The following is a 25,845-nucleotide window of genomic DNA, read 5'->3' as shown; positions in this document are numbered from 1 at the left end:
TCGCTGCATGACCCTGGGCAAGTTACTTCCCCTTCTCTGCCTCAGTTTTCCCATCTGTAAAACAGGGCTAATAAAGGTGTTCAAGCCCATGACCTATCTGATCTCTGAATTTTAAATTTATTCTAAAAGAAGAATGTAAAAAGTGCATTTTTGATCAAGACTAGGCTGAAATCTTGCAGTATTTTGCTGGGGTCTAGGGCTGGAATTGCCTGTGAAATCTGACTTCCTAAATCGACACAGCAAGTGGCATCTCTGATGGCGAAGTCGAATAGGACTTAAGGATGAAACCAATAGCAGTCTACAGAGGTTGCCCTAAAAACCTATGGAGCTGAATGGAAAATGAGATTCTTTCTGAAAGTTTTCTGAGCCTTCTTATAGAATTTTACGGCGGGGATAGAATTCTCTATTAAGCTATATCAGATGACTCAAACTTAGAGAAATGATTGATTCTCTGTTAAATTCTATCAGACTTTTCCATAAGGGGGAATTTTCTCCTTGTTAATATCACACACAATTCTGCTTCCGAGCAAAACTCTGGGCTGGCTTTTCACTTGGCACAACCCAGCACCTCGCAACGAATAATACATGTTCAGTGAGAAACAGGTGATGGAAAATTACTCCCAAGGAAGCAGCGATGGGGCTAAGTTCCTGAACATGGCTTTAGCATTCAAGAGTGCTTTATATTGATGGGACATTAACCTAACTTCCACTGTTGCCAAGCAACCGTGAGTTTGATGGAGGGAGCAGTTTTAACAGCTGCCCTTTTACACAGACAAGGGGTCAATTCAGAAGCTCGGTTTTCATTTGGGGGGGAAGAAAGAAGCAGGAAGAAAAGCTGCATTATTTGACTAAAAGATCATGGTTTATCATTCGCTGTATCCCACCCCCCAGAGTGAAAAAAAATAAAATAAACCTCTTAGATTAGTTTTAAAACCTATTTATATGCTGTTCGTGCAATCTCAGGCCTTTCTTTGCAAGCTGATTTCCTGCTGGTACTTCAGTAAAGAAATGCACACGCTCCAGGTACATTGGCCGTCAGTCACAGGTTTGGGAAAGGTGCATACCGAGTTTTGTAAGTGACGACTGTCCCACCGAGGGACCATCTGATTAATTATAACCAGGAGATTTTTGCAAAGGATAAATAAAACCAGAACTATATTTATTCCCTAAACCAGAAAAATAATGGTTTGGTTTAACAAGATTTTAATAATTAAGGCTGGGATTTGAAAGGCATCTATGGGAATTAATCATCCAAATCCCATTGAAATCATGCACCTTTGAAAGCCGCAAGTCTGTATGCTCAGTAAATAAATAAATAAAACATTACATCGCTGTAAAAATGACTCGCTATAAGACAGCCGTCTTTGTGCATCGCCAGAACTCAGCAGAAAGGCTCCTCTAACAACTAGTGTGATGCCACTGATTCAGCTTTAAGGCTCTCTCAAGCTGCTTGGCACAGATTTATGAAGCAAGATAAACTAGAAAATGCACATTCCCTTTCCAAACCATTTAAATCAACAGCATTCTATTAAAATCAAATACACAAAACCAGCCACGTTAAAAATTCACAAATTGGTAGATCAGTGACGAGAGAAAGATCTGCCAAGTCCACTGCTTTCCCCGGTAGTACTCTCCTTTTCAGTCATTGGGTTTTTTTGCCTGGAGCTGGGTTCAGTGCAGGGAGATTTCACTCTGACTCAAAGAGCAACTGATGGGTTTCAAGAAACAGCCCTGGTACCAAAAACAGGCCTGTCTACATTTATGATACTGGCACTGGAGTAGCTAGGCTGCTGCAGTCACTCCATTGCAAACCCTCTCCTAGACACGCTGCACTGATGAAAAGCAGGACGTACACCACTGTGGCCATTTACTGGAGTTGGCTGTACTCATACAGAAGGGTTTAAATCACACTTCTCTTTCCCTGATGTGCCTGATCACTTAGGTTACCCAATTCCAGATCCCCCAGGCTCCAGACATGCCATAAACACGGGCAATCATTTCCACACGCTAATGACTAGCTATACCATAACTTCACAATGGACAGGCAGGTGGCTTTGGATGGATTGTGCCAGTAAAGATGCAATTCTGGCCCCCTCCTTTGGTTGCTGGACTATGAGCAATTTATTATTGAGCAGCGAGATTGGAGAGGGAGCTCCCCTTCTTGCCCCATCACCACCTCTCCTGGCTCCTTTTACCTGCCTTCTACCCTTTCCCCTAGCTCCTCCCTCCACCCTTGGGAAGACTGCAGGCCTGTTGGTTGAGGTGAGCCTGCAAACGTCCCAGCAGAAATGTGCAGAGAAGCCAGGCTGCACAAGCTGGATAAACACGAGGCAGCCGTGGCTAGAAGCGAGAGAAGAAACTCCAAGTCAGCCGCTCCCGAGTTCCAGTCCCAGCTCTGCCTAACTCGCCCTGGGTTTAACCTGGGCCAAATCACTGGACTGCCTCACTTTCCTCACCTGTAATTCTCGCCTACCCGCCCGGGGCGCTGACGGGATTGATTAGCTACTGTGGCAAAGCCCTCCTTCAAGGCTAAGCATTACTAGCTACACAGAGCTGTGGTTTTTTGAAAGGAAGAGACGTCCAGTATCGTTAGGAGGACATGCCTTTAATGGGAAGGCGACCTGACTTTTCACAGCACCAACAGCTCTGCCAACATCACCTCCTTGCCACTTCTCCCTTGGGCAGAACGCAGCAGAGTAGGGGACACAGGTTCGGGGGGTTGGGGGGCTCCAGAAGCAAAGAGGTGTTTTAACTTCAGCTCCACCCATCCTGATGGAGGAAGGCTCTTTGCCTCCAGCAACAGCAGCCCATGAGTGACAGCAAGGAGGCTGCCATGCACAAGAGGCCAGCTCTCATAGCAGTCTCCCCCCTTGCCATCTATCTCCAGGAACTACCTGGAAAGGCAGCTTATTCAGCTGCCCAGTGGCGTGTGGTGGCCAAAGTTAAGATCAGGTAAGGGCAGATTTACTACCAAGATGCTGCCTAGCCCGGAGAACGTACGTGTATATTCTCCCCCCAGTGGCTCAGCTCTATAAACACTGATTTCTTTGCGGCGGGGGGGAGGGAGGGGGTCTTTCCATCATGACCCACCATTTCTCTTCATTTAAAGGGCCATCATGATGACTGCTTTGTTCTGGACACGCACACCAGAACAATTGATTATTCACTTATCCTAACAAGCCAGGCAATGCCTACCAATGATCTGCTGTTCAGATCAGAGTGTGTTTAAAAAAAAACAAACCAACCACCTCTTGCACTTCTCTGGCATATTAACTCCCGATGAATCCCGCACCCCTTTGCAAATTAAATAGAGGAGAATCCCTTCTTCCTCACGATGAAATGCAGCTGCCTCTAGAGTGGAACGCAGCAGCTAACAGTGCATCCCAGTCTTGGGGAGGACAGGAAGCATGCTTTATCTGACCAAGCCACTCCCAGAGCTGGGGGTTGATGGAGGTAGAATTTAAAATGTCTAAACTGGAACAGATCAGGACGACAAGGGCTAGAATCCCTACTTTGGGGAAAACATGCCAAGGAACGTTTAATGAACACCAGTGGCCATGGCCTCTGCCTTACACTCAACCCAAGAGTCTGGCAGTTCAGTGCCATGATAGCAAGAGAGAGTGCCACCCACTGAGACGCCAACACCGACCCAGAAACACCCTGTTTCTCCTCCCTGGGTCTCTCATGTATGGATCACACCCATAGAGTGGCTTAGAGTGTCTGACCCAGATGGGACAGCTACAGTCATTGATCTTTTACTATTCTATGAGCATGGGTGCAAACAAATCTCCATTTTCTTCTCTTTTCAAGGCGACAAGTTTTTTAAAACGTGGTTTATGGAACAAATCCAAATCTCTCGGTGCTCTAAAGCTTGGATCTCAGCACTTGGCTGACCCTTCCCAGTGGCCTAAAACGGATCATCCTGCCAGTGAGCCCGCTGTACTCATCCTGTGCCACCATGCCTACAAGGGTCACCATAAAGCTAGGAGATGGCCAGGGCCTCCCCCTTTAACTACCTCGCTTGCAAGCTGCAAGGCTGGACAGCTGGCAGTGAAGGAGGGCGTGCATGCTGCAGCGATGTCTGAAGCTTACACCACACAGGATCAGTCCCTTATTTTGCTCCACAGGCACCTTGGCCAAAGTCGGAGATGAAGAAATCTGCATGCAACACTTGGGGAATCTCACAGACAGGTTTGGCTCAAGTGCCCCACTCTAAACCTACGAGTGAGATGGAGTTGGCGGAGGGACACGCAATATGGCTAATTCACTAAATACTTAATGCAAGCAAGACTCATGCGGAAGTAATAACAATCCAGCACAGCTTTACAGAGGCCACAAGGAATGGGCAGTGCTCCAGTTTCAATTCTTGACCTTAATGAGTGGTACATCACTGACCAGAAAGGAGAGTTTTTTTAAGATGGCTTTGATCCTTAAAAACTGAAGCTAATCCCCTGTAAACCAGTGGTTCTCTGCCTTCTCAGCTGTACGGCAAGGAGGAGTTAGGGAAATGCTCCATCCGGTGAGAACAGCGCATGTCCTTCCACTAGCAGACCAGAGGATGCAAAGAGCCAGAGTCAAGTCAAGTTTGATGGCTCCCGGCAATGTGGCATTCGATACTGACCAGGGAGGGCAGGAATGACACAACATGTCACTGCATCTGCCTGATCCACACTCCATGGTGGGACAGGCAGCCAGTGGGTCTATTCGGCTTGCTCACACGTGGGCTGCTGCTTTCAGTCCCCTTAGTTTCCAGTCTTAGGCTGCTGGCAAGGGGAGAGAACAGTGGGCTATTGGCAAGCTGCAGTTGGTGGTCTCTCAGCAGAAGCAGTGGGAAATCAAGGTGTATGGTCAAGGAAGTGCCTGACAGGGCTGAGGGCCACGTGGGTTCTTACCTGTATTCATAGTGATGTGACATGAAGCCAGAAGAGGGTCGGATGTCTGCCTGGGCCAGGGTTTTAATGGGAGATTTGAAAGGCTTTTCAGAGCTGACTGAGCGGAAGGTGCTGAAGTCATGGGTCCCTAGGAGGGAACCCGCTGCTTCCTGCATGGCAGGAACGTTCAAATGGCTGGAACAAAATGGAGAGAGATACATCAGAGCAAGAAGGAAGGTCTGAGGGGGGGGTCTGGAAGCAAGGGAAGGTTCTGCACAACCATGTCTTTTGGGCGGGGGGGGAATAAATTTCCAAGAAATGTCCAAGTCCAAGCCCCAGATTCAGACACTCTAGAAAAAAACTGAGAGGGGCGAGTAGAGGGTGGGGAACTCCCATATTGCAAATGGCCCCCTACTTATAATGGCCCAAACCAAAACACATGGTGTTCCAAACCCTAATCCAGATGTGAATTCTGTTCACCTCTAAGGACCTACTACTGCAAAGGTTTACGCAAGGCAGTATCTATCAAAGAACTTCCAGATCTCTCATGACTGCAAGCTCTGATCACCTGCATGAAAGTTACCGCCCTGAAAAAAACAAACTAAAAATCCTCTCTGGAGGATGAGGTTCTGATAAATTAAAATGGAAATTGCAGAGACACAAGGACAATTACCTAAACCAGGCATTTGAAATAGCCTGCTACAAGCAAGCCAACCCGCAGGTGTAACGGACTAGAGATGGAAGAGGAACTGGCAACAGCACAAGTTCAAGGCACTTCAAACTCTCAGTGAAGATAGAGTGTAAAGGGCAAAAGTAAAGTTAAGATTGCTAGTTGCCATTCACATTTAATAACCCAAAACGTTTCAAGGTGGTAGATCTTCTTTTAAGGTTTTTTTGTGGGAAAAAATGGTGGGTTTGTTTTTGAGAGTCCCCCCCAACGGAAATCACCACAGGAAATGTCCATTTTTGATTAAATGTTGGGGGTTTTTTTTTGTCAGAAACCCACAAAAATGGTGTGGCTTTTGGCTGTACATTTTCAGTTTTTCAACAAAAGCCCCAACACTTTTGAAGAAAAACTTCAAAACAGTTTTTCCATTTTTGTGGAAATTTTTCACAGGAACAAAAAGGATTTCCCAACTAGCTCTAAAGGTGGTACTGGAAATACAGAAAGGAATCTGGTTCGGGGATTTTTAAACTGACAGTGTCCCCTTTAAAATATATATTTACGGATTTAGGGCTGATGCCGCTTTCCACTGAAATCAGTGGGAATTTGCTCTCTGGATTTTGTTAGAGTAAGGATCAGTCCAATTAGTAAATTGCCCCCGACTCAGCGTTTGGTACAGTCTGTCTTTACCCACTGTGTGGTATTGTCCTTTGAGAAAATTAACTGCAACATCTGGGCTAAATTACATGTCATTTCACAAAGCTTGAGATTAGGGTTTATGGTGTGTGCAACATATAATTTTGCAGTTTTAAGTTGTTTTCCCCCTCCTCAGCCCACAAAAAAGAACACACATATTTACCATTAGGACAACATAAGTTTGATTTCTCTGCTGGGACCATTTGTGATTGTTTTGCTGGCTTTATAAGAATACATGTAATGAAAAAATGTCAAGTTATTCCATTAGTGGTGATAAAACTATTGTAACTGACTTTGAAGTTATAAAACTGTTTTACTATAATGTGATTGGAAAAACTCCAAAAACCCCAATATTCTTGAATGTATATTTATTATAGTATATGATAGTAAAAAAGAATGAGGATAGCGTGACATTGTTTTATTCTTTAACTAACAATTTATAGTATCTTAAAGCTTGAAACCGACATCCTGTTTCTTTACTAAAATATTTGTATCCTCCATTGCACGTATGCTGCTATATTACTAAAGGGTTGTTTCATAGGTACCAATCTGCAACAACTGGCTTGCTATTCCAAGATTGTTTACGAGCACTGGGCGACGCAGACTGGTTTGTTTTTGTAGGGTTGCACATGAACGATTGGCACCTGCGTTCATTCATTATTTGAACACACAGCATTGTAGAATGTGACCAGGGAGAAGAATTATATGGATTTGCAAACGGGGGCAAGAAAAAAAACATTGAGTTGTCAGGCTTGATGGGACTGTACAGAGCAGACTATCTGTAACTCTAAAATCTGCAAGGTAATGGGTTTCTGCACATTTGTTTCTTGTTGGATAATTGCGCCCTAGATTGTCAGAGTTAACTTGCTGTACAGAAAAAAGTCTCCATTTTAGATGCTCCTCACTCTCTACAGAGGATGCAAAAAGTTTGCTCCATTGCGAGTTTCTGGCTTTGGCAGCGCAGAGAACGTCAATCACAGATGCACTCCTTTGTGGCTCAATCACTGCAGATCTGCTATTGGCTGTAAGCCAGCTAGGCCACTGCAGTTATCCCAGATCTCACTGAAGAAAGGACGGACAGCCAGATTCACAGTGGCAGTAAGTCAGCGTGGTTCCAGTGACTTCATTCGACAAAACTGACTTACACTGGCTGGGGATCTGGTCTCACACCTGGAAATTTAGGGCTTGTCTATGCAGGAACACTCAGGAAAGTGAATCCGAATTAACTAATGGTGTGAATTTAAAGTGTATTAGTTAACCCATATTAAACCCATTACCATATTAAATTATTCAGAATTAAAGTGGACTTAATTCCACTTTGTTTGTTTTTTGTTTTTTAAGTTTCAAAGTGAGTTAAACTAATAAAACAGAAAAACATCTGCATAATCCAATAAAGGGGATTTTCCTGAAAAGTTCGGTTAATTAAATAAACTTACTCTCCCTTCGGAGCCCAGCACAGATCCCTTTCAAACACCGGTATTTGGGAATGGTGAGAGCAGCCTGTCACCAGCCGATAAACATAGGTTCTTGACAGTGCAGAGAAGCGTGCGTGGAAGTTATCAGACACCCGATAGGCACTCAGAATGCTGTTAGGAAAGAAAAGTTGGGATCCTTTTTAACCCACTGGTTTAAGCCTGGTCACTACCTGGATTGGCGACCTCCAGAATTAAACACACAACAGACTTCTCTAGGAAGCTCCTCTGATGATTCCCTATGGTTACCACCCATCCCTTTGATCTGATAACAAACCAATGCTCTAGCATGGAACTTGGGGTCACTGTGGATTTGTGTTGATTAGGATAGAAAAGGAGACTGTATGCTTCAACTCAACTGGCTGGCACTTGGTAAAGTCTACACACCCCGACTACCCACCCTAGAGTTTTAGACTGTGTTAGCCATCACTTCTAGCACACCTTTAAATCCCAGACAAAAGCAAGCCTGCGTCGCTGTAGGAGGTATCTTTAGAATGAGACACAACTGAGGTTCTGACCCCTTGCAGTTATTAACAACCCCAGAGCTCTTTTTGCAAGAACAGGGAGGTAACCTTGGTGTCCTGACCTAGGTTCCAACCTGAGTAATTAATTCCTGCCACCCTTAATTCCCTTTCCATTTCAGTTTCAACTGAAGGGTGTATCTTAAACTCATGTGTTGCTGAGCACTGCTAAACAGCTGCTCCATTCCTCCTTAGCAGTAGATGTGGAATGCAAGATGGTGTACATCTAAATATGCATAAAGTATTCTCTCTCTGACACACACCCACCCACCCCCCTTAAGGGGAAAGTTTTGCAGGAGTAAGACAAGCAGGAGTTTGCTCACGGTTTGCAGAAATGCTGTGGGATAAAATGTACTATACAAATACAAGATATTATATTATGCTACATTATGGCTAGCATCAACCACAGCGGGGCCACTAGCTCTTCAGTGGCTGGTGCAAATGTCAAGGGACGCATAATGGGGTTTGTTTTGTGGTTTTTTGCCAGAATTCACTATATACTTACCAGTTTCTTTGGTATCCCTAGTATGTTACACAAACATAGAACATCATGATTAACTCTGTTGCTACTGATGTGGATTTAAAAATTAAATCTTTCTGCACCTTCCCCACTATCCTGCAACTCCCACCGTCATGCCTAGATCACACGAATGATGGCAAGAGAACCATGCTCTCCCCCACCAGGTCCCTTCACAGCAGAGCTCTGCAACGAATGAATAAATCTTAGAGTTGATGGATTTTACTCCAGGGTTGAGCACATCCACACTGACTTTCATGCAAAGATTATAGCCACAAGGTGAATCCTAAGTAGCGATCGCTGTGTGGAAGCTGGCCAGACTGCTACGAATCAGTTTGGAGTGGGGAAATCCACTGTGGGGGTGGCTGTGATGCACGGGTGCAGGGCCATCAATCGCCTCCTGCTATGAAGGACTGTGACTCTGGGCAATGTGCAGGACATAATGGATAGATTTGCAGCAAAACTTTCTCACTTTCGCTTCGGAGTCAGAGAGCAGGATGGCAGCCCGGGGAGGGGTGGTGGTGAGGTGGCACTGGGGTATCAGTACAAGCACATAGGGCTGTTGTTCTGAATACTGGTACCATTTTCCACAGGCAGTAAACTGAGGGTAACCGAGGCTGCCAGGGAGCAGCTCCTGCATGCATCTGGCTGCAGACTGGATCTGTATGCTGCTAGCCTGAATGCTGCCTTCTGAAGTAATTGCTGAGTGCCATGGCGAAGCGTCCTACCACAGGGAAAGAAACAAAGCAGCCCTCCCAAGAAACCTTCGGCAGAGGATTGCAGATTAGCTCCAGGAAAATTTCCTAGAGATCTCTATGGAGGATTCACAGGACATCCCAGCATGCATAAACCAACTGTTCACCAGGGCCCCCTCTGCTTCGCTGCACAGGGGAATGAGAAGCAGATAGCAACTGGCCCTGTGTTGGTTATTTCACGACCTCATCTAGCCTGGTTAAAAAAAGCCGTACATGGGCAGATGTGTCCCTGCCGTACTGAAGCAAACGGAGGACTTACCAGAGCTTCCCTCCCCTGCATCAGGCTCACCAGAGCTCGACTGCTGGGATTGGCTACACTGCTCAGGAGTCAAAAAGAGATCCTGGCTCCTCACACCACCGGCTCTCCCTGTCACCTGTCCCCATCCTCCTCTGCTTCCATTTCCTCGTCCTCAGAGTTCATTCCAGTGGGCCAGTGACTCCAGCCCCCCCGCAAAGTATCCATGGGGCTCTTGACCGTGCAGGTGGGGCTGCTGCAGAGGATGGCGTGCAGCTCCTTGTAGGAGCGGCACGTTTGCGGCTCTGCGACAGAGCAGCCATTTGCCTCCATGGCCTTCTGGTACGCCTGCCCCAGCTCCTTGATTTTTACACGGCCCTGCTGCGCGTCCCTGTCGTAGTCCTCCTCCACGCCCCGAGCAATCCGGCGGTAGATGTTGAACTTCCTACAGCTAGCGCGGAGCTGGGACTGCACAGCTTCCCCTCCCCACAAACCCAGGAGATCCACCTCCTCTGGGCGTTTGCTGCCTGACGCCGGCACGGTCAGCTGGGCAGTTCCTATGTTAGCTCTCCACACCGAGCAAGACAGGAAGAGCCATTTCATAAGTTCCCGGGGTGTTAAAAGGGGAGGGGCGTATAACTGCATAGCTGGCTGCAGGACAGCAGGGTTCAAACCAGTTACCAGAGCGGTCACGGTGGGACACCTCCTGGAGGTCACCGAGGACGCCGTGAGCAATGCAGTGTCTACACCGACACTGTGTCGCCCTAACTACGTCGCCCGAAGAGCTCCGCCTCTCCTGGAGGCGATTTTGTTCCATCAGCGTAGCGAGCGAGTTAAAGCGGCAGGAGGAGCATTGTAGCGTAGACACCTCCACAGGTAGGTTGATGTAAGGCAGCTTACGTTGACCTAACTCGGTAGTGTAGCCTGGGGCTCAAAGGCTTAGGGACACCCAGAGCATAAGGTTGCATCCCTGACCATCTTGGCTAATAGTCATTGATGGACCTATGCGCCATGAACTTATCTAGTTCTTTTATGAATCCAGTTTTACTTTTGGCCTTCACAGCATCCCCTGGCAAGGAGTTCGACTTCCACAGGCTGACTGTGCACTGTGAGAAGAAATACTTCCTTTTGTTTGTTTTAAACTTGCTGCCTATTAATTTAATTGGGTGACCCCTGGTTTGTATGTTATGTGAAGGGGTAAACAGCACTTTCCTGGGGGCTTTAATGAGTTCCCTCCCATGCTTACAGTCAAGCATGAATTCGAGTGCCTTCCTGAATCGGGGCCCTGAGAAGGAAGGTCCTTCCAGCCATGGCCCACCTGGATACCCAAGGAGCACACTCCTCGCTAGCTCTTTCTGAAGGCTGTTACTCAGCTCACTGCAGCAGATGGAGATAGCAGGAAACTAGGTCACTCCCCCACCCCCCCAAAGACAGACACGACTTTGCCGCAGTCGGGTGGAAATGCAGGGAGCACGTTGCTGCCTCTTAGACTGATTCTGCAGCCAGGAAGATGGGCACGTGGACTGCATTTAAGAGACCACCACGAAATCACAAGCTCTTGTGTATTCAGAGGAAGGGCGCTAGGACAAAGTTATCCCCGGCGCAGCTCCATGGACTTCAGAACCGTTACACCGGTGAAGAACTTGTCAGTTTCCTACACTCCCTTATTTTCTATTTTAATCCAGGTAGAGGAGCCTCTGTGAGAAGCTGCCATGGCGATGGGGCCACCTTGGTTTAAAACAGAGGGGGGCCACAGATTATAGCAGGGGGAAGCAGGGATACAGCTCCTCCTCCTCTCTCTGCCTTTAGGAAGCAATGCCCACGCCCCTGTTAGCTCCTCCACTTCTTTCCATCTATTTAAGCCACTGGAGGAAAGAGGTTATATTGAAGTGTTTCCCACAAAGGATGCTTCACTTTGGAACTCAATTCCCCTCTTGGTCCAGCTGAGCACAGATTTGTTATCCTGCAGGGACAGGCCGAAGGATATTGCCCCATGGGCTTTTGGAAGAGGACGAGGTGTGGAAGGGAAAGGTCACTATCCTCTTCTGGCAGGTGTGACTCTAACCAAGGTGGGCCGCCCCTCTGCGGAATGCAGGGGTCCTCACAGTGCCGGGGGCCCTTTGCATTAGGTTTGGGGTGCTCTGAACCTGGCATCTGAGGAGGAATGAGATCAACAGCCATTAAAAAACCCAGGTGCCTATCAAGAGCAAATATTTGAGCAACAAACGGATTTACAAATATTTTTCTTGTGCCCTGGGGGTTTTGCCAGCTGGAGTGCCCGCTGATCCTCTCCCCAACTGCCATGGAGTGGATCAGGAAGGATCACAGAGCTGAAGGACTCAATGCAGTTTTCCTGTAACAAGCCTCATCTGACCCCAGTACCATAATTAAATGTTCCATTTATTCCCCCCGCACACACACGCACACACACACACAGCAAGTATGCGGTTCCCCTGGAGCCTTCCTCGTCAATGCTCATCTACTTATTAGGAAATAATCACCCTTGTATGCACTCCAATAGAGCGGCTCTTTCAGAAAAGAAATATATTTATGCTCACATGATTCGTCTGTGTACACGTTATTTCCTGCCTCGCACACTCAGCGTAGTGAGAGCTACAGTCCTTTTAGAGCTGGGAATGTCTTTCCACAATGTAGTCCTCTCAGCCTCCCTCCTTGCTTCATTTCAGTCACTCCTAGAGCACATTTCAGCAGCACGGCCTGCAAAAACCATGCTTGGCACTGACAAAGTCGGAATTTCCAAAGGAATTTAGGTCCCTTGGTTACCTAGGCTGGGATTTCTCCAACGACATAAAAGATGGAATCATCAAAATAAGTGTACTTTTTGTAACCACAGAATCATAGACCTGTAACCTGGCTCCTTTCCACCCCTCCCATCCTTCCAGGAGTGAGTTGTCTCCTCTCTACCAAGTCTGTCTTTCAGACTGGGACTAGAGCTGGTTTGAAAGAGTGGGGGAGATGAATTTGTTTTTTCCCAAAAATATTCCAAACTTCTGAACATTTCAAGCAGCTCGAGCAGCGAGCCCTTCTCAGAACCCTGCCGTGTACGTGCGGTCTACGATGCACCGAGCAAACTTGTGACTGATTTGCAACACCCCACCTTTATTGCTTATGCCTCTGACCCTGCAAAGGGAATTATATACCCGCTTGGGAGCCCTGCTGAAGTCAATCGGATTTTATGCAGGAGGTTGGCAGAGCAGGATCAGCCCTGAGCCCAGTGCCTGGCGATGTTTGCCGGATACAGCGCTTAGGCATGATCGGTACAGGCTACACCCACATGGTAAGAGAACTCCACCTACTGACAGGAACTGAATCATGACTATTTATCTGTATTACCGTAGCACCACAGAGAAGGACCCCGTTGTGCTAGGCGCTGTACAAACACAGAACAAAAGGACAGTCCCTGCTCCAGTGGGTGGACAATTGACATATAAGTCAACTGAAGGGGGAGCACAAGGAAACAATGAGGCATTACTGGGCCGTGGTTTCCACACCCCAGAAGCCTAACCATTGTCAAGTTGTTTGGAGGCACCAAGGCAGAGAAGAGTTCTGAAAGTGCTAATGGGGCGGGGAGGAGGGGGCGGCGCGTTGGTAGATGTTTATGGGACGCTCCTCCCACGAGGGAGGGGCAAACCCACTGACCAAGTTTTTCAAGAGTAACTGGTGATCGGTAGCACCTCAGTTTGTGGGGGATCCACTTGAGATGCCGTAAAGGGACCCGATATTCAGAGGGCAGGTGCTCAGCACTGTCTGAAAACCAGACCCCTTTAACACATCTCAAGTGGATGGTACAAAAATCACTCGTTACTGTGAAAGCCTTGGCTGTGTTCTCCTGCGCTCTGATTCAGAGAGGTACTACCTTCCACTGGTGATACAGAGGAAGCAAAAGTGATTCTTAAAGATCCCAACAGAATTTGTATGGAAGCAATATTTTATTAGCAGGTCCTGCGAACACCCTGGGGGAACCAAATACTTGGCTTCCTTTGCTTTCATCTGACACTAATGTTTATTTTGCTAGGTCTGTCATTAATCCAGAAGCAAATAATAGGCAAATATGGAACTGAAACCAGAAACAAAAGGAATACAAGTCAATTTTCCTGCCATGATTCCATCACTCTGACAAAATGCCAGCAAATATTCGGCGGGGAGCCATCCTACAGTCGCTGGGGAGAGGAGATGTCTTTAACAGATCTTCTCCATCTATGTGGTACATACTGGATCTGCGTGGGCGAGATCCTTTAAAATGTGCTTTGCAGCCCTAAAGTAACGCAAGACTGAGTCGAGATGCGGCAGTTGCTAAGGGACTGCAACCAGACTAGCTTTTGGGGAATAACAGGACCATTAGGCATGTAAAATCCCTATAAAGCAGATAATGCGCAAGGTACCATTGCCATAGGGATAGGAGCCACAGAATACAAACACAAGAATGCCCTTAGATCCTCTGAGTTTTTGCCCAGGGCGCAGCAAGGTGCAAAGGTTAGCCGAGATTGTGGGCAGGCACAAGTGAGAGTTGGGGGTGGCGGCGGGAGGGAGAGCGGGGAAGGATGCGCTGGGATAGAGGGTGGGTTTCAAACTCTTCTGCGATGGGTTAGGAATTCCTCACGCATGTCTCCAGCTCCAGAGCGTGGGTTTTGGTGGAGCATCATCTGCTGCAGCCAGTTTTGTGGAGGGGAAGATCAGATGAGAGATTAGACCCATCACATGGCATATGGGAGAGCTCTACAGAAGGATATTACTGCTGATAATGCAGCCAGCCAGCATGGAATCTTGTTTCCCTTCCAAACTCTATCGACAATCATATGCTTTCACAAAGACCATCCCCCCCACCCACTTCCCCAATCTCAACCACATGAAAGTGCTGAGTTTTCTGTTCAGCATTAGGAGGGAATTTTTTTCAGCAGAGTAATATTGACAGAGGGAGAGTGGCGGTTGCTGAGTCCGCTCCGTCTCATGCCCGTCACCAATTCCTTAATATGAAGCAGACGGACGGTTTTGAAAAGTACAGCAAGGGGAAGCAGCACCAACCCAAGTTCCTCTAAACGCAAACCCTCTAACCGATCAGAGCGACACTGTCACTGGTTAAAGACCAAATAAAGTTAGATTCCCCGTCCCAGGGGTCAGTCATTGCAACTGTACCAGGCCATACAGAAAGAGAAAAGCTTATCTCTTCCGTGGGATACGACTGCCAACTTTTCACTGGATGCTCTCTAACCGGGATCTTCTGTCTAATGCCAATCTCAGCACATAAAACCGTGAGCTTCTTTATGGGTTGGAAGGAAGAAAACTCTGAGCTTTCATCACGACCATCAAAACCAGCCTCCCCTCTCCATCCAAAGCCCAGCACAGAAATCTAGGGCCACGCTGTAGATCAAATCTCTAGTTCATCACGTTTATTCCCGCAGCATCTATTAACCCATCAGGAGGTAAATAAATCAACAGTTTGATATGTATTGAGTATGAAGTAGAGTTTGCCTCATAAAAAGGTTTGACAGGGAGATTGCTATCTGGCTTTCCAAGGCCTCGTAGTAGAAATGGAAGAGCTATCCCTTAGACCTGGAACAGGGTTTGAACCTAAAACGTCCTGTGCTAGAAGTGTGGCCCCCTACTGCTTGAGCTAAAGGAATACCTCCACTAGCTTGCAACTGCAGTAGGCTGTTATCCCCTTCAGCAGACCAGCCACTAGAGGGAGACAAAGGCCAACACTTTCTTAATGTGTGTTAGACATCGGATAAATGGCTGTTCTGAATGGTGTCATTCTTCCCTCCAGGTCAGTCCTGAACCAATATCCCAGTCTGGCCATAGAGGTCACTGCGCCGTGTCATTCAGAAGAGACTGAAATCCTGACCACGCACAGTCATTAAAAATGTCATAGTACTGCAAAAATAAATGGTATTCTGGCCAAACTCCATCTCAAGTAATTGCATTCTGCTTCCCTAAATCCTCGCTACAGTTTCGCAGAGGTATTGTGTTCTTTACTTCCTACCCCATAGCGTTGTGCTGTTAAACACAATGTTCCACTGTGGTGAAGTAATACCTGTACATCCCCTACCTCCCCCCCAGAGATGATGTGGAAAGGGTGTTCAGATCCTCAGATCTCAAGGTGTTACAGAAGTGTGAAGTACCATGGTAAAATTCTGTGTGAGCCTCTGGGTTTCCTTTAGTTAATAATGGTTATGGTAGCATAACTTCTAGCAGCCTGCTGGACTGAAAACCAATTCTTTCACCCTGCTGCCTTCATGCAACAGCTGGAGATGTTTTCGGAAACTCCATGCCTCCCAATTCAATTAACATATCGGCATCCTACACCTCATCACTCTCAGAGTTCTTATTTATAGCACATGTGGGGCCAAATTTCACCCTCTGATGCATGTAAGGAATTGCCATGGACTTCCAACACAGCCACATATGTACACCAGAAGATTTTTTGGTCCCCAACTCTACTTCTCGATGCTTGTCTCATTTGTCACAAAAGCAAAATGCTCCTTACATGTCCTTTCCCCGCAGTAATGATTAGCCATCAACCCAGACTATAAATCAATCACAAGTACATTGTCAACTTACATGCCATGATTTTAAAACCTTTACCTCCAACTCCACAATTCACTAGTTAGAGTCACAGTGGGAACACATCACTACAGGCTATTTCCTTATCGAATTCAGTCCCTCACCCACCCACCATGATGCATGCACTTACTGTGTTGAAACTGGATGACTGCCAACACCAAATTTGTTTCGCTAGAAAGAAAAATTGCATGGAATTTTGCAAACGAATTCAGAAAAGAACACTTTGCAATTCTGGAGCACCTTTCATCTGACGATTTTGGAGCACCAAGCAAACATTAACAAAACCTAAAACCACCCCCAATGAAGCCAAGAGGAATCATTTGACACAAGGGGAAATGGAGATATGGAGAAGTTAAGTGACTTGCCCAAGTCACAATGAGTCAGTGGCAGAGCCAGGAACAGGATGGACAAATTATTGGGTTCAACACAGGAGGAAGTGGATGAAATTCTGTGATCTGTGATATACAGGTCAGACTAAATGGTCTAATTGTCCCTTCTGGCCTTTGTATCTCTGAGTTCTGACTTCCAAACCACTGCTCCCACCACTAGACCACACAGGCAAGAAACCAAATATGGGACCTCCACACTTATACTCTGTTCCTTCCTACTGTCGGAGTGATCAGAAGTTCTTTGACTTCCAAACTGTGTTAAGTTCGGAGACTGAAAATATACGACCGAATTCTATTTTATGGCCTTTTTTAAACCAAAGAGTCATCTGAAAACAAACCCTCTCCTAGCTCTCAAGACAGCTGTGTAGGCCATTTTCTATATGTGTTGTACAAGGTGAAAGCTTTCGAGGGACAGTTCCCCACAGATGTTAAACATGTAACTTCAGCTGGCTTGTGAAATACTGGCTTCATGCGCTGGCCTCTGACTATGCATTCAAAGGCCACATGGTAACCACAGCCATTACCAATCCATCTGGCTGAGGGCTTAAACAAGTGAAATTACAATGATGCACTTGCTGTTGGCAGTACAGCTGAGACCTATACAAGGGGCCTTGCCAGTGGGAGTCAAACTTTATCTTATTGCTGCTTTTTACTTTGCACCGTAACTGTCAATGAACTCAAGTTCATTTTTGCTTTGCTGTGTGTCACAGGTATCAAAAAACCCCAAACCTCAAAACCACCACCACCAGGATTCTTTCCTGTATTTTAAGCGGGGTATCTGGACACGGTGGCTTACATTTGTCAACACTGGTTTATTATTGTAGGGTTGCCTCTGAGTGCTGAGCTGTACAGCCTGGTTTGTTATTGTAGGGTTGCCTCTGAATAGTGAGATTGTGGGACTGAATTTTTTTTTAAATAATCGTCACAGAAGCATTTGCTTTGAGGGAACTTAATGGACTTTGCAAACTAAGTTTTTTGCACTTAAAGAGACACCAACTTGAAACAAAACAAAACAAAAAAAATCACAATCCCCTCTGAAAAACTCTGACCTAAATATTTACACCTTCGATTACGCTAAACAAACGAGATCAGAAAATCTCTCTTTTGGCCAGTTTGTTTACTCTGCATTTGCCAGCATTTTATAGCCAGCTTCACTCCTTCCCGGGGGCCAGTTGGGCTCCCTGTCCCAAGCCCCAGCACCGAGGCATTATTCGCCTGCACCTTGGTGGATGAACTCCCTTTCCCAGGCACCAGGAGAGGGCATCTCCAAAACTAACACTGAAGAGGCAAAAGGAAGAGGCATTGTGTGTGTGGGGGGGGGGAGGGGGTGTGTGTGTGTGTGTCAGGAGTATGTTCAATGAGATCGCTCCTCAGCCTGCCCTAAAGACCCTTCTACAATCAGCAGGGGAGCAGTAATCCCTCAGGAAATTAGTCAATTAAAAATAATAATTAAAGTTGATTGTCCCTTTAATAATAAGGCTCTTACAACACCTTCTCCCTCTGCATCTCCTCTGTCCGTGAAACTCAAATTCCGAGGACTGTATTTAATCGTTCCCATACCGCCCAGCAGATACCATGGCACTTGTTCAGACATAAGAGCGCACAGCTGGCTCCGAGACAGCTGCTGCAGATGCTGCTCCTTTTATTCACTCAGTCGAGAGCCTTCAGACAAAAGGCCCCACTGTATTTCAATGCAAAGTAGCCTGGTCACCCAGCTCCGGAAACGTTGCAATAAACCAGAGCAGGGATTGATCCTGAGGGGTGCTGAGCACCTGAATTCCAAGAGGGCTGTCCTGCGAGCTACAAACACTCAGCTCCAGACCCTGGGAAAGCTTTCACTGTGCACGGGTAGGACCCCGGCCACCATGGCAGCAAGCGTGGATTCACACATGAGCACCATGGCTGAATTTAGGATACCGGAGGACAGCTCCCAACCAGCCTCCCACGCTGACCCTTGTCATCCAGGGGCGTCACCACGCCTGTCCTGGGCAACGCTAACGGCAAAGCTGCGAAGACGCTGCCGTGAAGAACGCTCTGGAGATGGTGCTGAAGAGAACAAGAGCAGAGAGAGAACTCTGGGGTCCTGGCAACTCAGCGAATCCTCCATCTTGTTCCACCTGTCAACACACCAAGGGGTCTCACGGAACATGCATGGGGTCTAGCAGCTCGGCCTAACTCTGGCTGGGTGCTGACTCAGTGCATGGACCCGAGCAAGTCACAAAAGGCCCTAAGCGTATTCGGGGTTTAATTCCCACTGAAGCCAATGGACGTTCGGCATTGAACTGGCTTTGGTGCCTCTCAAAACCCCGCCAGACGTCTATCTGCATCTTTAGGCGCCTAAACACCTTTGACAATGGGCCTAATTTTTCAGAGTTGCTGAGCACCCACCACACCAGTTAAAGCCTGAGAGAGCTTTTTGGGGGGGGCGGGGAGGAGATCAGGACATTTAAACCAAGCTTCCTAATCTGTCTCACCGTTCACTCCCGCTGGGATAACAAAAATGGCTCTCTCTTTGGGATGCTGCAGAAATGGGCTAGGCCAGGGGTTCTCAAGCTGGGGGTCGGGACCTCTCAGGGGGTTGCGAGGTTATTACATGGCGGGTCATGAACGGTCAGCCTCCATCCAAAACCCCGCTTTGCCTTCAGCATTTATAATGGTGTTAAATATATTTAAAGTGTTTTTAATTTATCGGGGGGGGGGGTCACACTCAGAGGCTTGCTGTGTGAAAGGGGTCACCAGTACAAAAGTCTGAGAACAATCGGGCTAGGCTGTGGGTGTCCTGTGCTTTGGAGGTGTCTTGCTATTAGGGCTGGCTCAGCACCCCCCCCCCCCCCCACACAAAGGACATGACCCTACATGGTATTTCATACGCTGATTTGGGGATTCTCTCAAACCGGACGGGCAACACGGAGGGGAGAAAACAAAGTGGCATTAAAAAAAAACAAAAAAAAACCCACTACCACCCATGCAAAAATATTTCAGAGCTGACAATTTACAGCCAGGGTTGGCGCAGTCCCCCAGTGCCGGACGCCTGGATTCTCTACCCTGCAATGCCGAGATCAGATGCAACTGTGATGTCAGCCCCCAAATCCCAGGCCTTGCTGTGTCGGCATTTGGGTTGGGCCCTGCTATACAAAGAGGAGATTAGGATTTAAAGCAAACAGGGGCGCTGGGAGGGGGAGGGGCACTTTACAATAATGTTGCTATGCTTAACAACAATCCTTTCACAGGGTGCGTTGGGGATTTGTTTTTTGTCCCGAGCCCATTGGCTCTGTGGCAGGAGAGTATTCACCTCCATAAGCGTCCCTTTGTTTAATTTCACGCCACCAGACAGCAGGCGGGTTGTGGCGACATGTGATAGTTCAGGCCATGTTCCTCGTAAGCACCATGAATGGGCATCTTACATCAAGGATCTATCATTCAGGTCTCAGGCACTGACCCAACTACCTGCTTTCCTTAATGCCAATTTGGATTGTAAAGCACTTACATAGATTATTATTTACGAAAGCGCTTAGGGACCAGGCGAGACGCGGACCTCATGGTGCTAGGTGCTGTACTAACAAAGAGATCATCCCGGCCCCCAAAAAGTTTGCAATCGAAACAGACAAGACAGATAGTGGGTATGGAAGAGAGCTAAAGCACACAAGCAAAGTGATGGTCTGCAGACAGCATGTTGGTGCCACAATTTGGGAGAGGTTTGTTGGTTGTTTTCCACAAAGCATTCAAAACAATAAAAAAAGATAGAAGTAAACATCGCGCTTAGCGTTCACTCACTAATAATTGAAATGCACCCACCTCAGAGGAGGAATATAGCACTATTAACAGCTCACAGTAACAGCACACAACAGTTTAGGAAGGAAACAGATGAACATTAAGTTCACCCATCTCGTTGGAAACACAGAAAATTAACATACAATATACCTTACAAATTGCTTATATAACAAATGCAACTTCCCGACAAAAGCTTTTGGTTTAATTATCATATTTTTCCCAGCAGCCAGGTCTGTGGGAGCAGGTGTTTAGACCTGGGTTTTGTCCAAAATAAGCTGATTTTGTGATTCGATGAGAACTAGCAATAACTGCAGAGGGGTGAGGGAAAGGAGACAAAACGTCAGACATTCTAGTCTAGTCTATGTAGATCCTTATATCGCGCTCAACTCTGCAGTTACGTGCTCCTTGGTCTAGTTATCACCAATCTGGTATCAGCTCATAAGGACTGTGTAGCTGCATCACTGAGCAGAGCATCGTATTTTATTACAAAAATAATAAACTGGGAATTTTGACTTAACGTCTCTGAACCAGGTCAAGTGGCAGACGAGATCGTATTGAGAAGGGATGGGGCTGACCTCACTGGAGTGGAGAGGGCCTGGCTGGTGCTAGCGAGCAACTGAAAATCCTGTTTATTTGCTCGGAGGTCTTTGCGTTGTTGGAAGCAATCTTATTTAAAGCTGGTTATACGGGCAAAGAAATGCTTTTATGAAGAGCTAAATTCGACTACCTGAGCAATCTGCAGCTTTCTGTAGAACAAGCCCTTGATTGTCTATCAAGGATATGAAGTTACAGTCATACCATCATCACTGGTTGACCATGCCCTGAATGTAGCAATTACAGGAGCTGGATCCCCCCAGGATCTCCCTCATTTCAACCCTTATAGGGTTCTCCACGAAGTGCCATTACTGTGATACGATGAGACTGCCTGACTGCCAAACCACACTGGTGGGACAGGGGAGACTGTATGTGTGGACGCGGGTGGAGAGCTTGCAGAGATGTGTAAGAGAGTCAGACCCATTCTGTGGAAAAATGTGGGGAAGTTCATCGCACCTTCGCCAGCAATCGCAGAGAGAGATTTGTCCCTCCACCCCACTCACCGGATTGGTTCGGGTTTCAAGTGGTAATTGAGGGCGGAGACAATAACGCTCTCAGGGAGAGGCGGCTTCCCGGCGGCTCTCTGGATGTCTAGGTGAGCGGAGTTGCAGAGAGCATGGACACCGGTGTCCGTTCGGCTGGAGACATAGAACTTGATGGGAGTGACAGGTCTGAGATTCTGTGCCGCCCGCTGCAATCCAAGAGAAGGGACAGTGAGCAAGGGATTCGCAAGGAGGCATTAGAACACAACGCTGTGTTCTTTGGCTCTCCCATGTGCCTTCTCCTGCATCATGGCAATCAACGGGAGCAGAAGCGGAGCATGGTTATAGGCCTGGTCCCACTGATCTGACCTTTGCTCTGGTAGAACATCAAATCGTACACATTTAATGCAAGCACATACAGCAAATGAAACTTCCTGCATCAGTTCACCTGCTTCTTCCTTTGAAGCTTTTTTTATGTAGTTAACACACCAGAGGAAAGAACTCCCCACTCCAAGCCCCCAACACATTTACCATGACTCATGCTAAGTACTGGCCTCCGATCGTTTGAGCTGGAAACAAAACCAGCCAGCTCTGTCACTGGCAAATATTTAATAATGTTTTCCCGGTTCTCATCAAGGGATCCATTCTGCAAGGGGCTGGGGTCCATCAGCTTCCAAGGACAATCAACAGGAGTCCAATTCAGAGGCCTCAGCCCCTTGCACAAAGCAGATCAGTGGGTGCTTTCGTTTCTTTGAGGCCTACAACAACAAAATACCCAATTTTCAAACATGACGGGGTGATTTTGGGGCCCAGTTTGAGACACGATAAAGGGGCCTGATTTTCAGACAGTGCGGAGCGTTTGCCCTCTGAGAATCTGGCTCCTTTAAAAGACATCTTAGGCTGGACACCCAAAGATGGAGACACTCAAAATCCCTAGTCACCGCTGTAGATGCAGGTCGTTGCTTTTCATACAATTGTCATCAGGGAAGAAGGTATCACATACAACAGATGTTAGTCACAATGCTTAATACACAACCGGAAGGTGCCCAGACACTGTGGTGACGAGGATGGTATAAAAAACCTGGACAGAATAGAAGATAGAAGAGTAGGTTGGCTGGTTGTTTTGTAAAGTCTGGTCCTGCTTTGAGCAGGGGGTTGGACTAGATGACCTCCTGAGGTCTCTTCCAACCCTGATATTCTACGATTCTAAGGTGACTTCCCCTTTACGGTGACCCAGATTCTAAATCCAATCTCCCACCAAGATATGGCTGTCCCAGATTTTCCCTAGCCCTGGCTTTTCCCACCGTGCCATACGGCGTGTGACTGGCTGAGCAGAGATGGCATTTAGCAGAGTGGCAGGTCAGGTGGGCAAATCCATTCCTCCCCCTTCCCAGCGACCCTTAAAATGCAAAACGTTGTCTTGTCTCCATTTGTAAGTCACAGCTTAGCCATGACAGCGCCCAGCGTTTAAATGCAACCCAGCAGCTTATCCTGTGATGGGCGAGTAACTGCATTTACAGCCTTTTCTCATTTGTGGACCCCTAAAATATTTCAAATGGAGGTGCTGACCCCTTTGGAAATCTTAGGCATAGTCTGCGGACCCTCAGGGGTCTGCAGACCAGAGGGTGAAAACCACTGGTTGCCCTAGGCCTCCTTACAATGCTATTGATCTTAGCCTGACTCTGTGCACACACCCCTAAAAGATTATGGAAGCAATTCACTCAAGAGACATCAGCAGTACCTAGGGATGGATCCAACACCACTGCAGTTTGCCACCAGACTTTAGCAGGTGCAGGGTTCACCCTTTCATTTTCAGCGCAGACCCTAGCTGAATACAATATCTCAAGCCAAAATTCCTCCCACCCATAAAGGGAGCAATAGGCTTCCATCAATTATTAAGATCACAGGAGGGGCCAGCAGATCGGACTAACAGTAACACAGCACCTAGCTCATGCATTTCATTAGTCTCAGGAATAAATACTCACACCCAAGGATCCAGGCACTTCCCCATTAATACGCACGTGTAGCGTTGGAGCCGCTGCAAGGACATATACGCAGGGATACTAGTGACAGGATAAACCATACGGACTCAAGTCACACCCTTCTCTTCATTGGTTACACATGTGACTATAACACAGAATTGGGCTGCTCCTGTTTAAATATACCGCCTTTCTTTCCTAGTGAGAGTCATCTTAGCATTGATGCGATGTCCTGCTAACGCTACTGGGACGTTAGTCACAGCAAGACTAAAATTAATATGACTGTGGGCAATATATTATTTATAGAGAGAGAGGATTGTATTTTACTAGAGCCACCATTCTGCCCTTGAATCACACTGCAGCTGTGAAGTGAGATTTTTTTGAGGAGGCAGAGGATGGACAGTTAAAAATTACACCCAATAATACTAAAAATCACCATTTTTAAACCAAGGGTGGTGGAAGTAATTTAATATCTGCAAGGTTCTGCACCACGGCACAGCTTCCAGAGTGAATTAAACACCTTTTGAAAGGGATTTCAGTTCCCATTCTCCTCCACTCCCCTCCCCAACAGCTGGGTTCCCCTCCCTCGCTTTCCTCCTTTGCCCCATAACAAAGGGCTGGAAAAAAACAAACAGGTGCGATATCACAGCCCCCCTGCTGGGAAAGTAAAGAAAAACTCTGCTAAATGAGTCATTAATGTGGTGTCCTCTAATTAAGAGACTCTATTACAGCTAATTAGGCATGTGTGTGTGTTTGCGCGCACACTAGGATGAATTACGTTTTCTTAAAAACCCTAGTGAAGACAGGGCAGGTTTTATTTTAACACGTTAGTGAGTAGGAGCCTAGGGTTCACCAGGACTGACTTTACACATTTTAAAACACAACTTGTCCCATATATGCTCAAGTTTTCAAAACACGTTCGCTATCTCGTTGTGCAAATACACCTTTCAGCCTCATGTTCACAGGCCCTTAGAGAGAGACTAAGGCAGTTAGCTGGGGGGGGAGACATGGATGGAGGGGGAGGGAGAGAGATCAGAAAGATGGGCTGAAAAAGAAATAAAGGAGAAAACCAGATTAATGGCTAGCAATTGGCTCTCACTCCCCTCCCCCTTGAGGAGACCAAGCAGTGATCTTTATTAGATTTCAATTTGGTACTGAGAGTCAATAAAGTTTTAGCCGCTCACTCGGAAATGCCTTCCAGGCTCCTGCTATTTTAGCAGAGAGGATTCTGGACTCTTAGAAACATACCATGATGAAGCATGGGGAGGAGTGCAAACATGTAACTGAGCTACAGGGGGAAGGCCTGGGAACCAGAACACACCCCACCCGAGGCTTTTTCTCTTCCTAGTCCTTCTCTTTGGCGCTCACATATGGTTACAATTAAGAGTGAAAATCTTTATTTATTACCCTTTAGCAGAGAGGAGCAGACAGAAATTAAACAGTTTTCTTTAGCAGACCTTGACATGTGGCCCAGCGACTTATGGTAAAGCTGAAGCTGCATTTAGAGAGCAAACTTGCAGGAAGACGTGTTTGGGTTTAGCAGATTTCGTCAGGCATACGAGAAGCGCAGCGAATCCACACTTGGGGAGCCGGGCTAGAGCATGGGAAACACCCTGCTTGGCTTGGTACGGATTTGCGTCTGCTTGGGCTCAGGGGGATCCCCACGCCCAGGCCATCCCTTCTCCAGCCCCTTTCAAACCAGTGTCTGAACGGCACTGCAGTGAGAACCAGGCGCTGAGGTTTGGATCTCACCCCTCGGCCTGGGAGGAGCTCTCTCTTTTTGGAGAATAGACTGGAAAAGAAGAGTGGACTGTAGGATCCAAGCAGGGCTGGCTGACTGGCACGTGGGGAACAATGAACCCACAGAGACACAGAACTGGACGACGGGGACAAAGAAAAGCTATTTTCACAGCTGCCTCCATCCAGCAGGCATCCTTCCCGTGCAGAACTCTCTGGAGAGGAAACTGAAGGATCTCTGCACTGAACATTCAAGGAATAACCAACAACAAAACCAAAGCTATTAAAAGCTATTTTCCCTCCAGCCCAGCGGCCACATGGTCTTTAATAGATATTACAAGTGACTCCTGCACCAGATTCCTTTTTTAATAGCTCAGTGAAAGCACGTCCTAATTAATCTCCCCAATGCGGAGCATTGCTGAACTGCTGACCCCAGTTGCGAGCAACTCACAAATGACCCCTTCACTTACGAGTGTGTCCCATAATTGGACCATCCAGATGTCCTCTGAGCCTATATGCAGCTGGTGGTTTGTTTCCCCCTGATTTCCACAACGCTAATCTGCTAATATCACCTGCACTG

General features: G+C 47.1%; 1 protein-coding gene across 16 annotated transcripts in view; it reads right to left on the bottom strand.

Moving 5' to 3' along the window:
• Positions 1-25,845, bottom strand: part of PUSL1 (pseudouridine synthase like 1) — a 74,165-nt gene that overhangs the window by 33,275 nt on the left and 15,045 nt on the right. For 15 of the 16 annotated variants that reach the window (XM_043531689.1, XM_007070197.4, XM_043531694.1 and 12 more), the window contains exons 3-5: positions 21,571-21,758; positions 7,668-7,817; positions 4,893-5,066 (exon numbers count right to left, since the gene is read on the bottom strand). In XM_043531689.1, the coding sequence (XP_043387624.1) occupies positions 4,893-5,066; positions 7,668-7,817; positions 21,571-21,758 (512 nt within the window). The remainder of the gene's footprint in view (positions 1-4,892; positions 5,067-7,667; positions 7,818-21,570; positions 21,759-25,845) is intronic. The other variant, XM_037881148.2, reaches the window with a different exon arrangement.

The sequence above is a fragment of the Chelonia mydas genome, chromosome 18, assembly GCF_015237465.2.
Source record: "Chelonia mydas isolate rCheMyd1 chromosome 18, rCheMyd1.pri.v2, whole genome shotgun sequence".
Lineage (NCBI taxonomy): Eukaryota > Metazoa > Chordata > Testudines > Cheloniidae > Chelonia > Chelonia mydas.
Note: the sequence above shows the minus strand (reverse complement) of the source record. Positions and strands in the feature narration are given on the sequence as shown.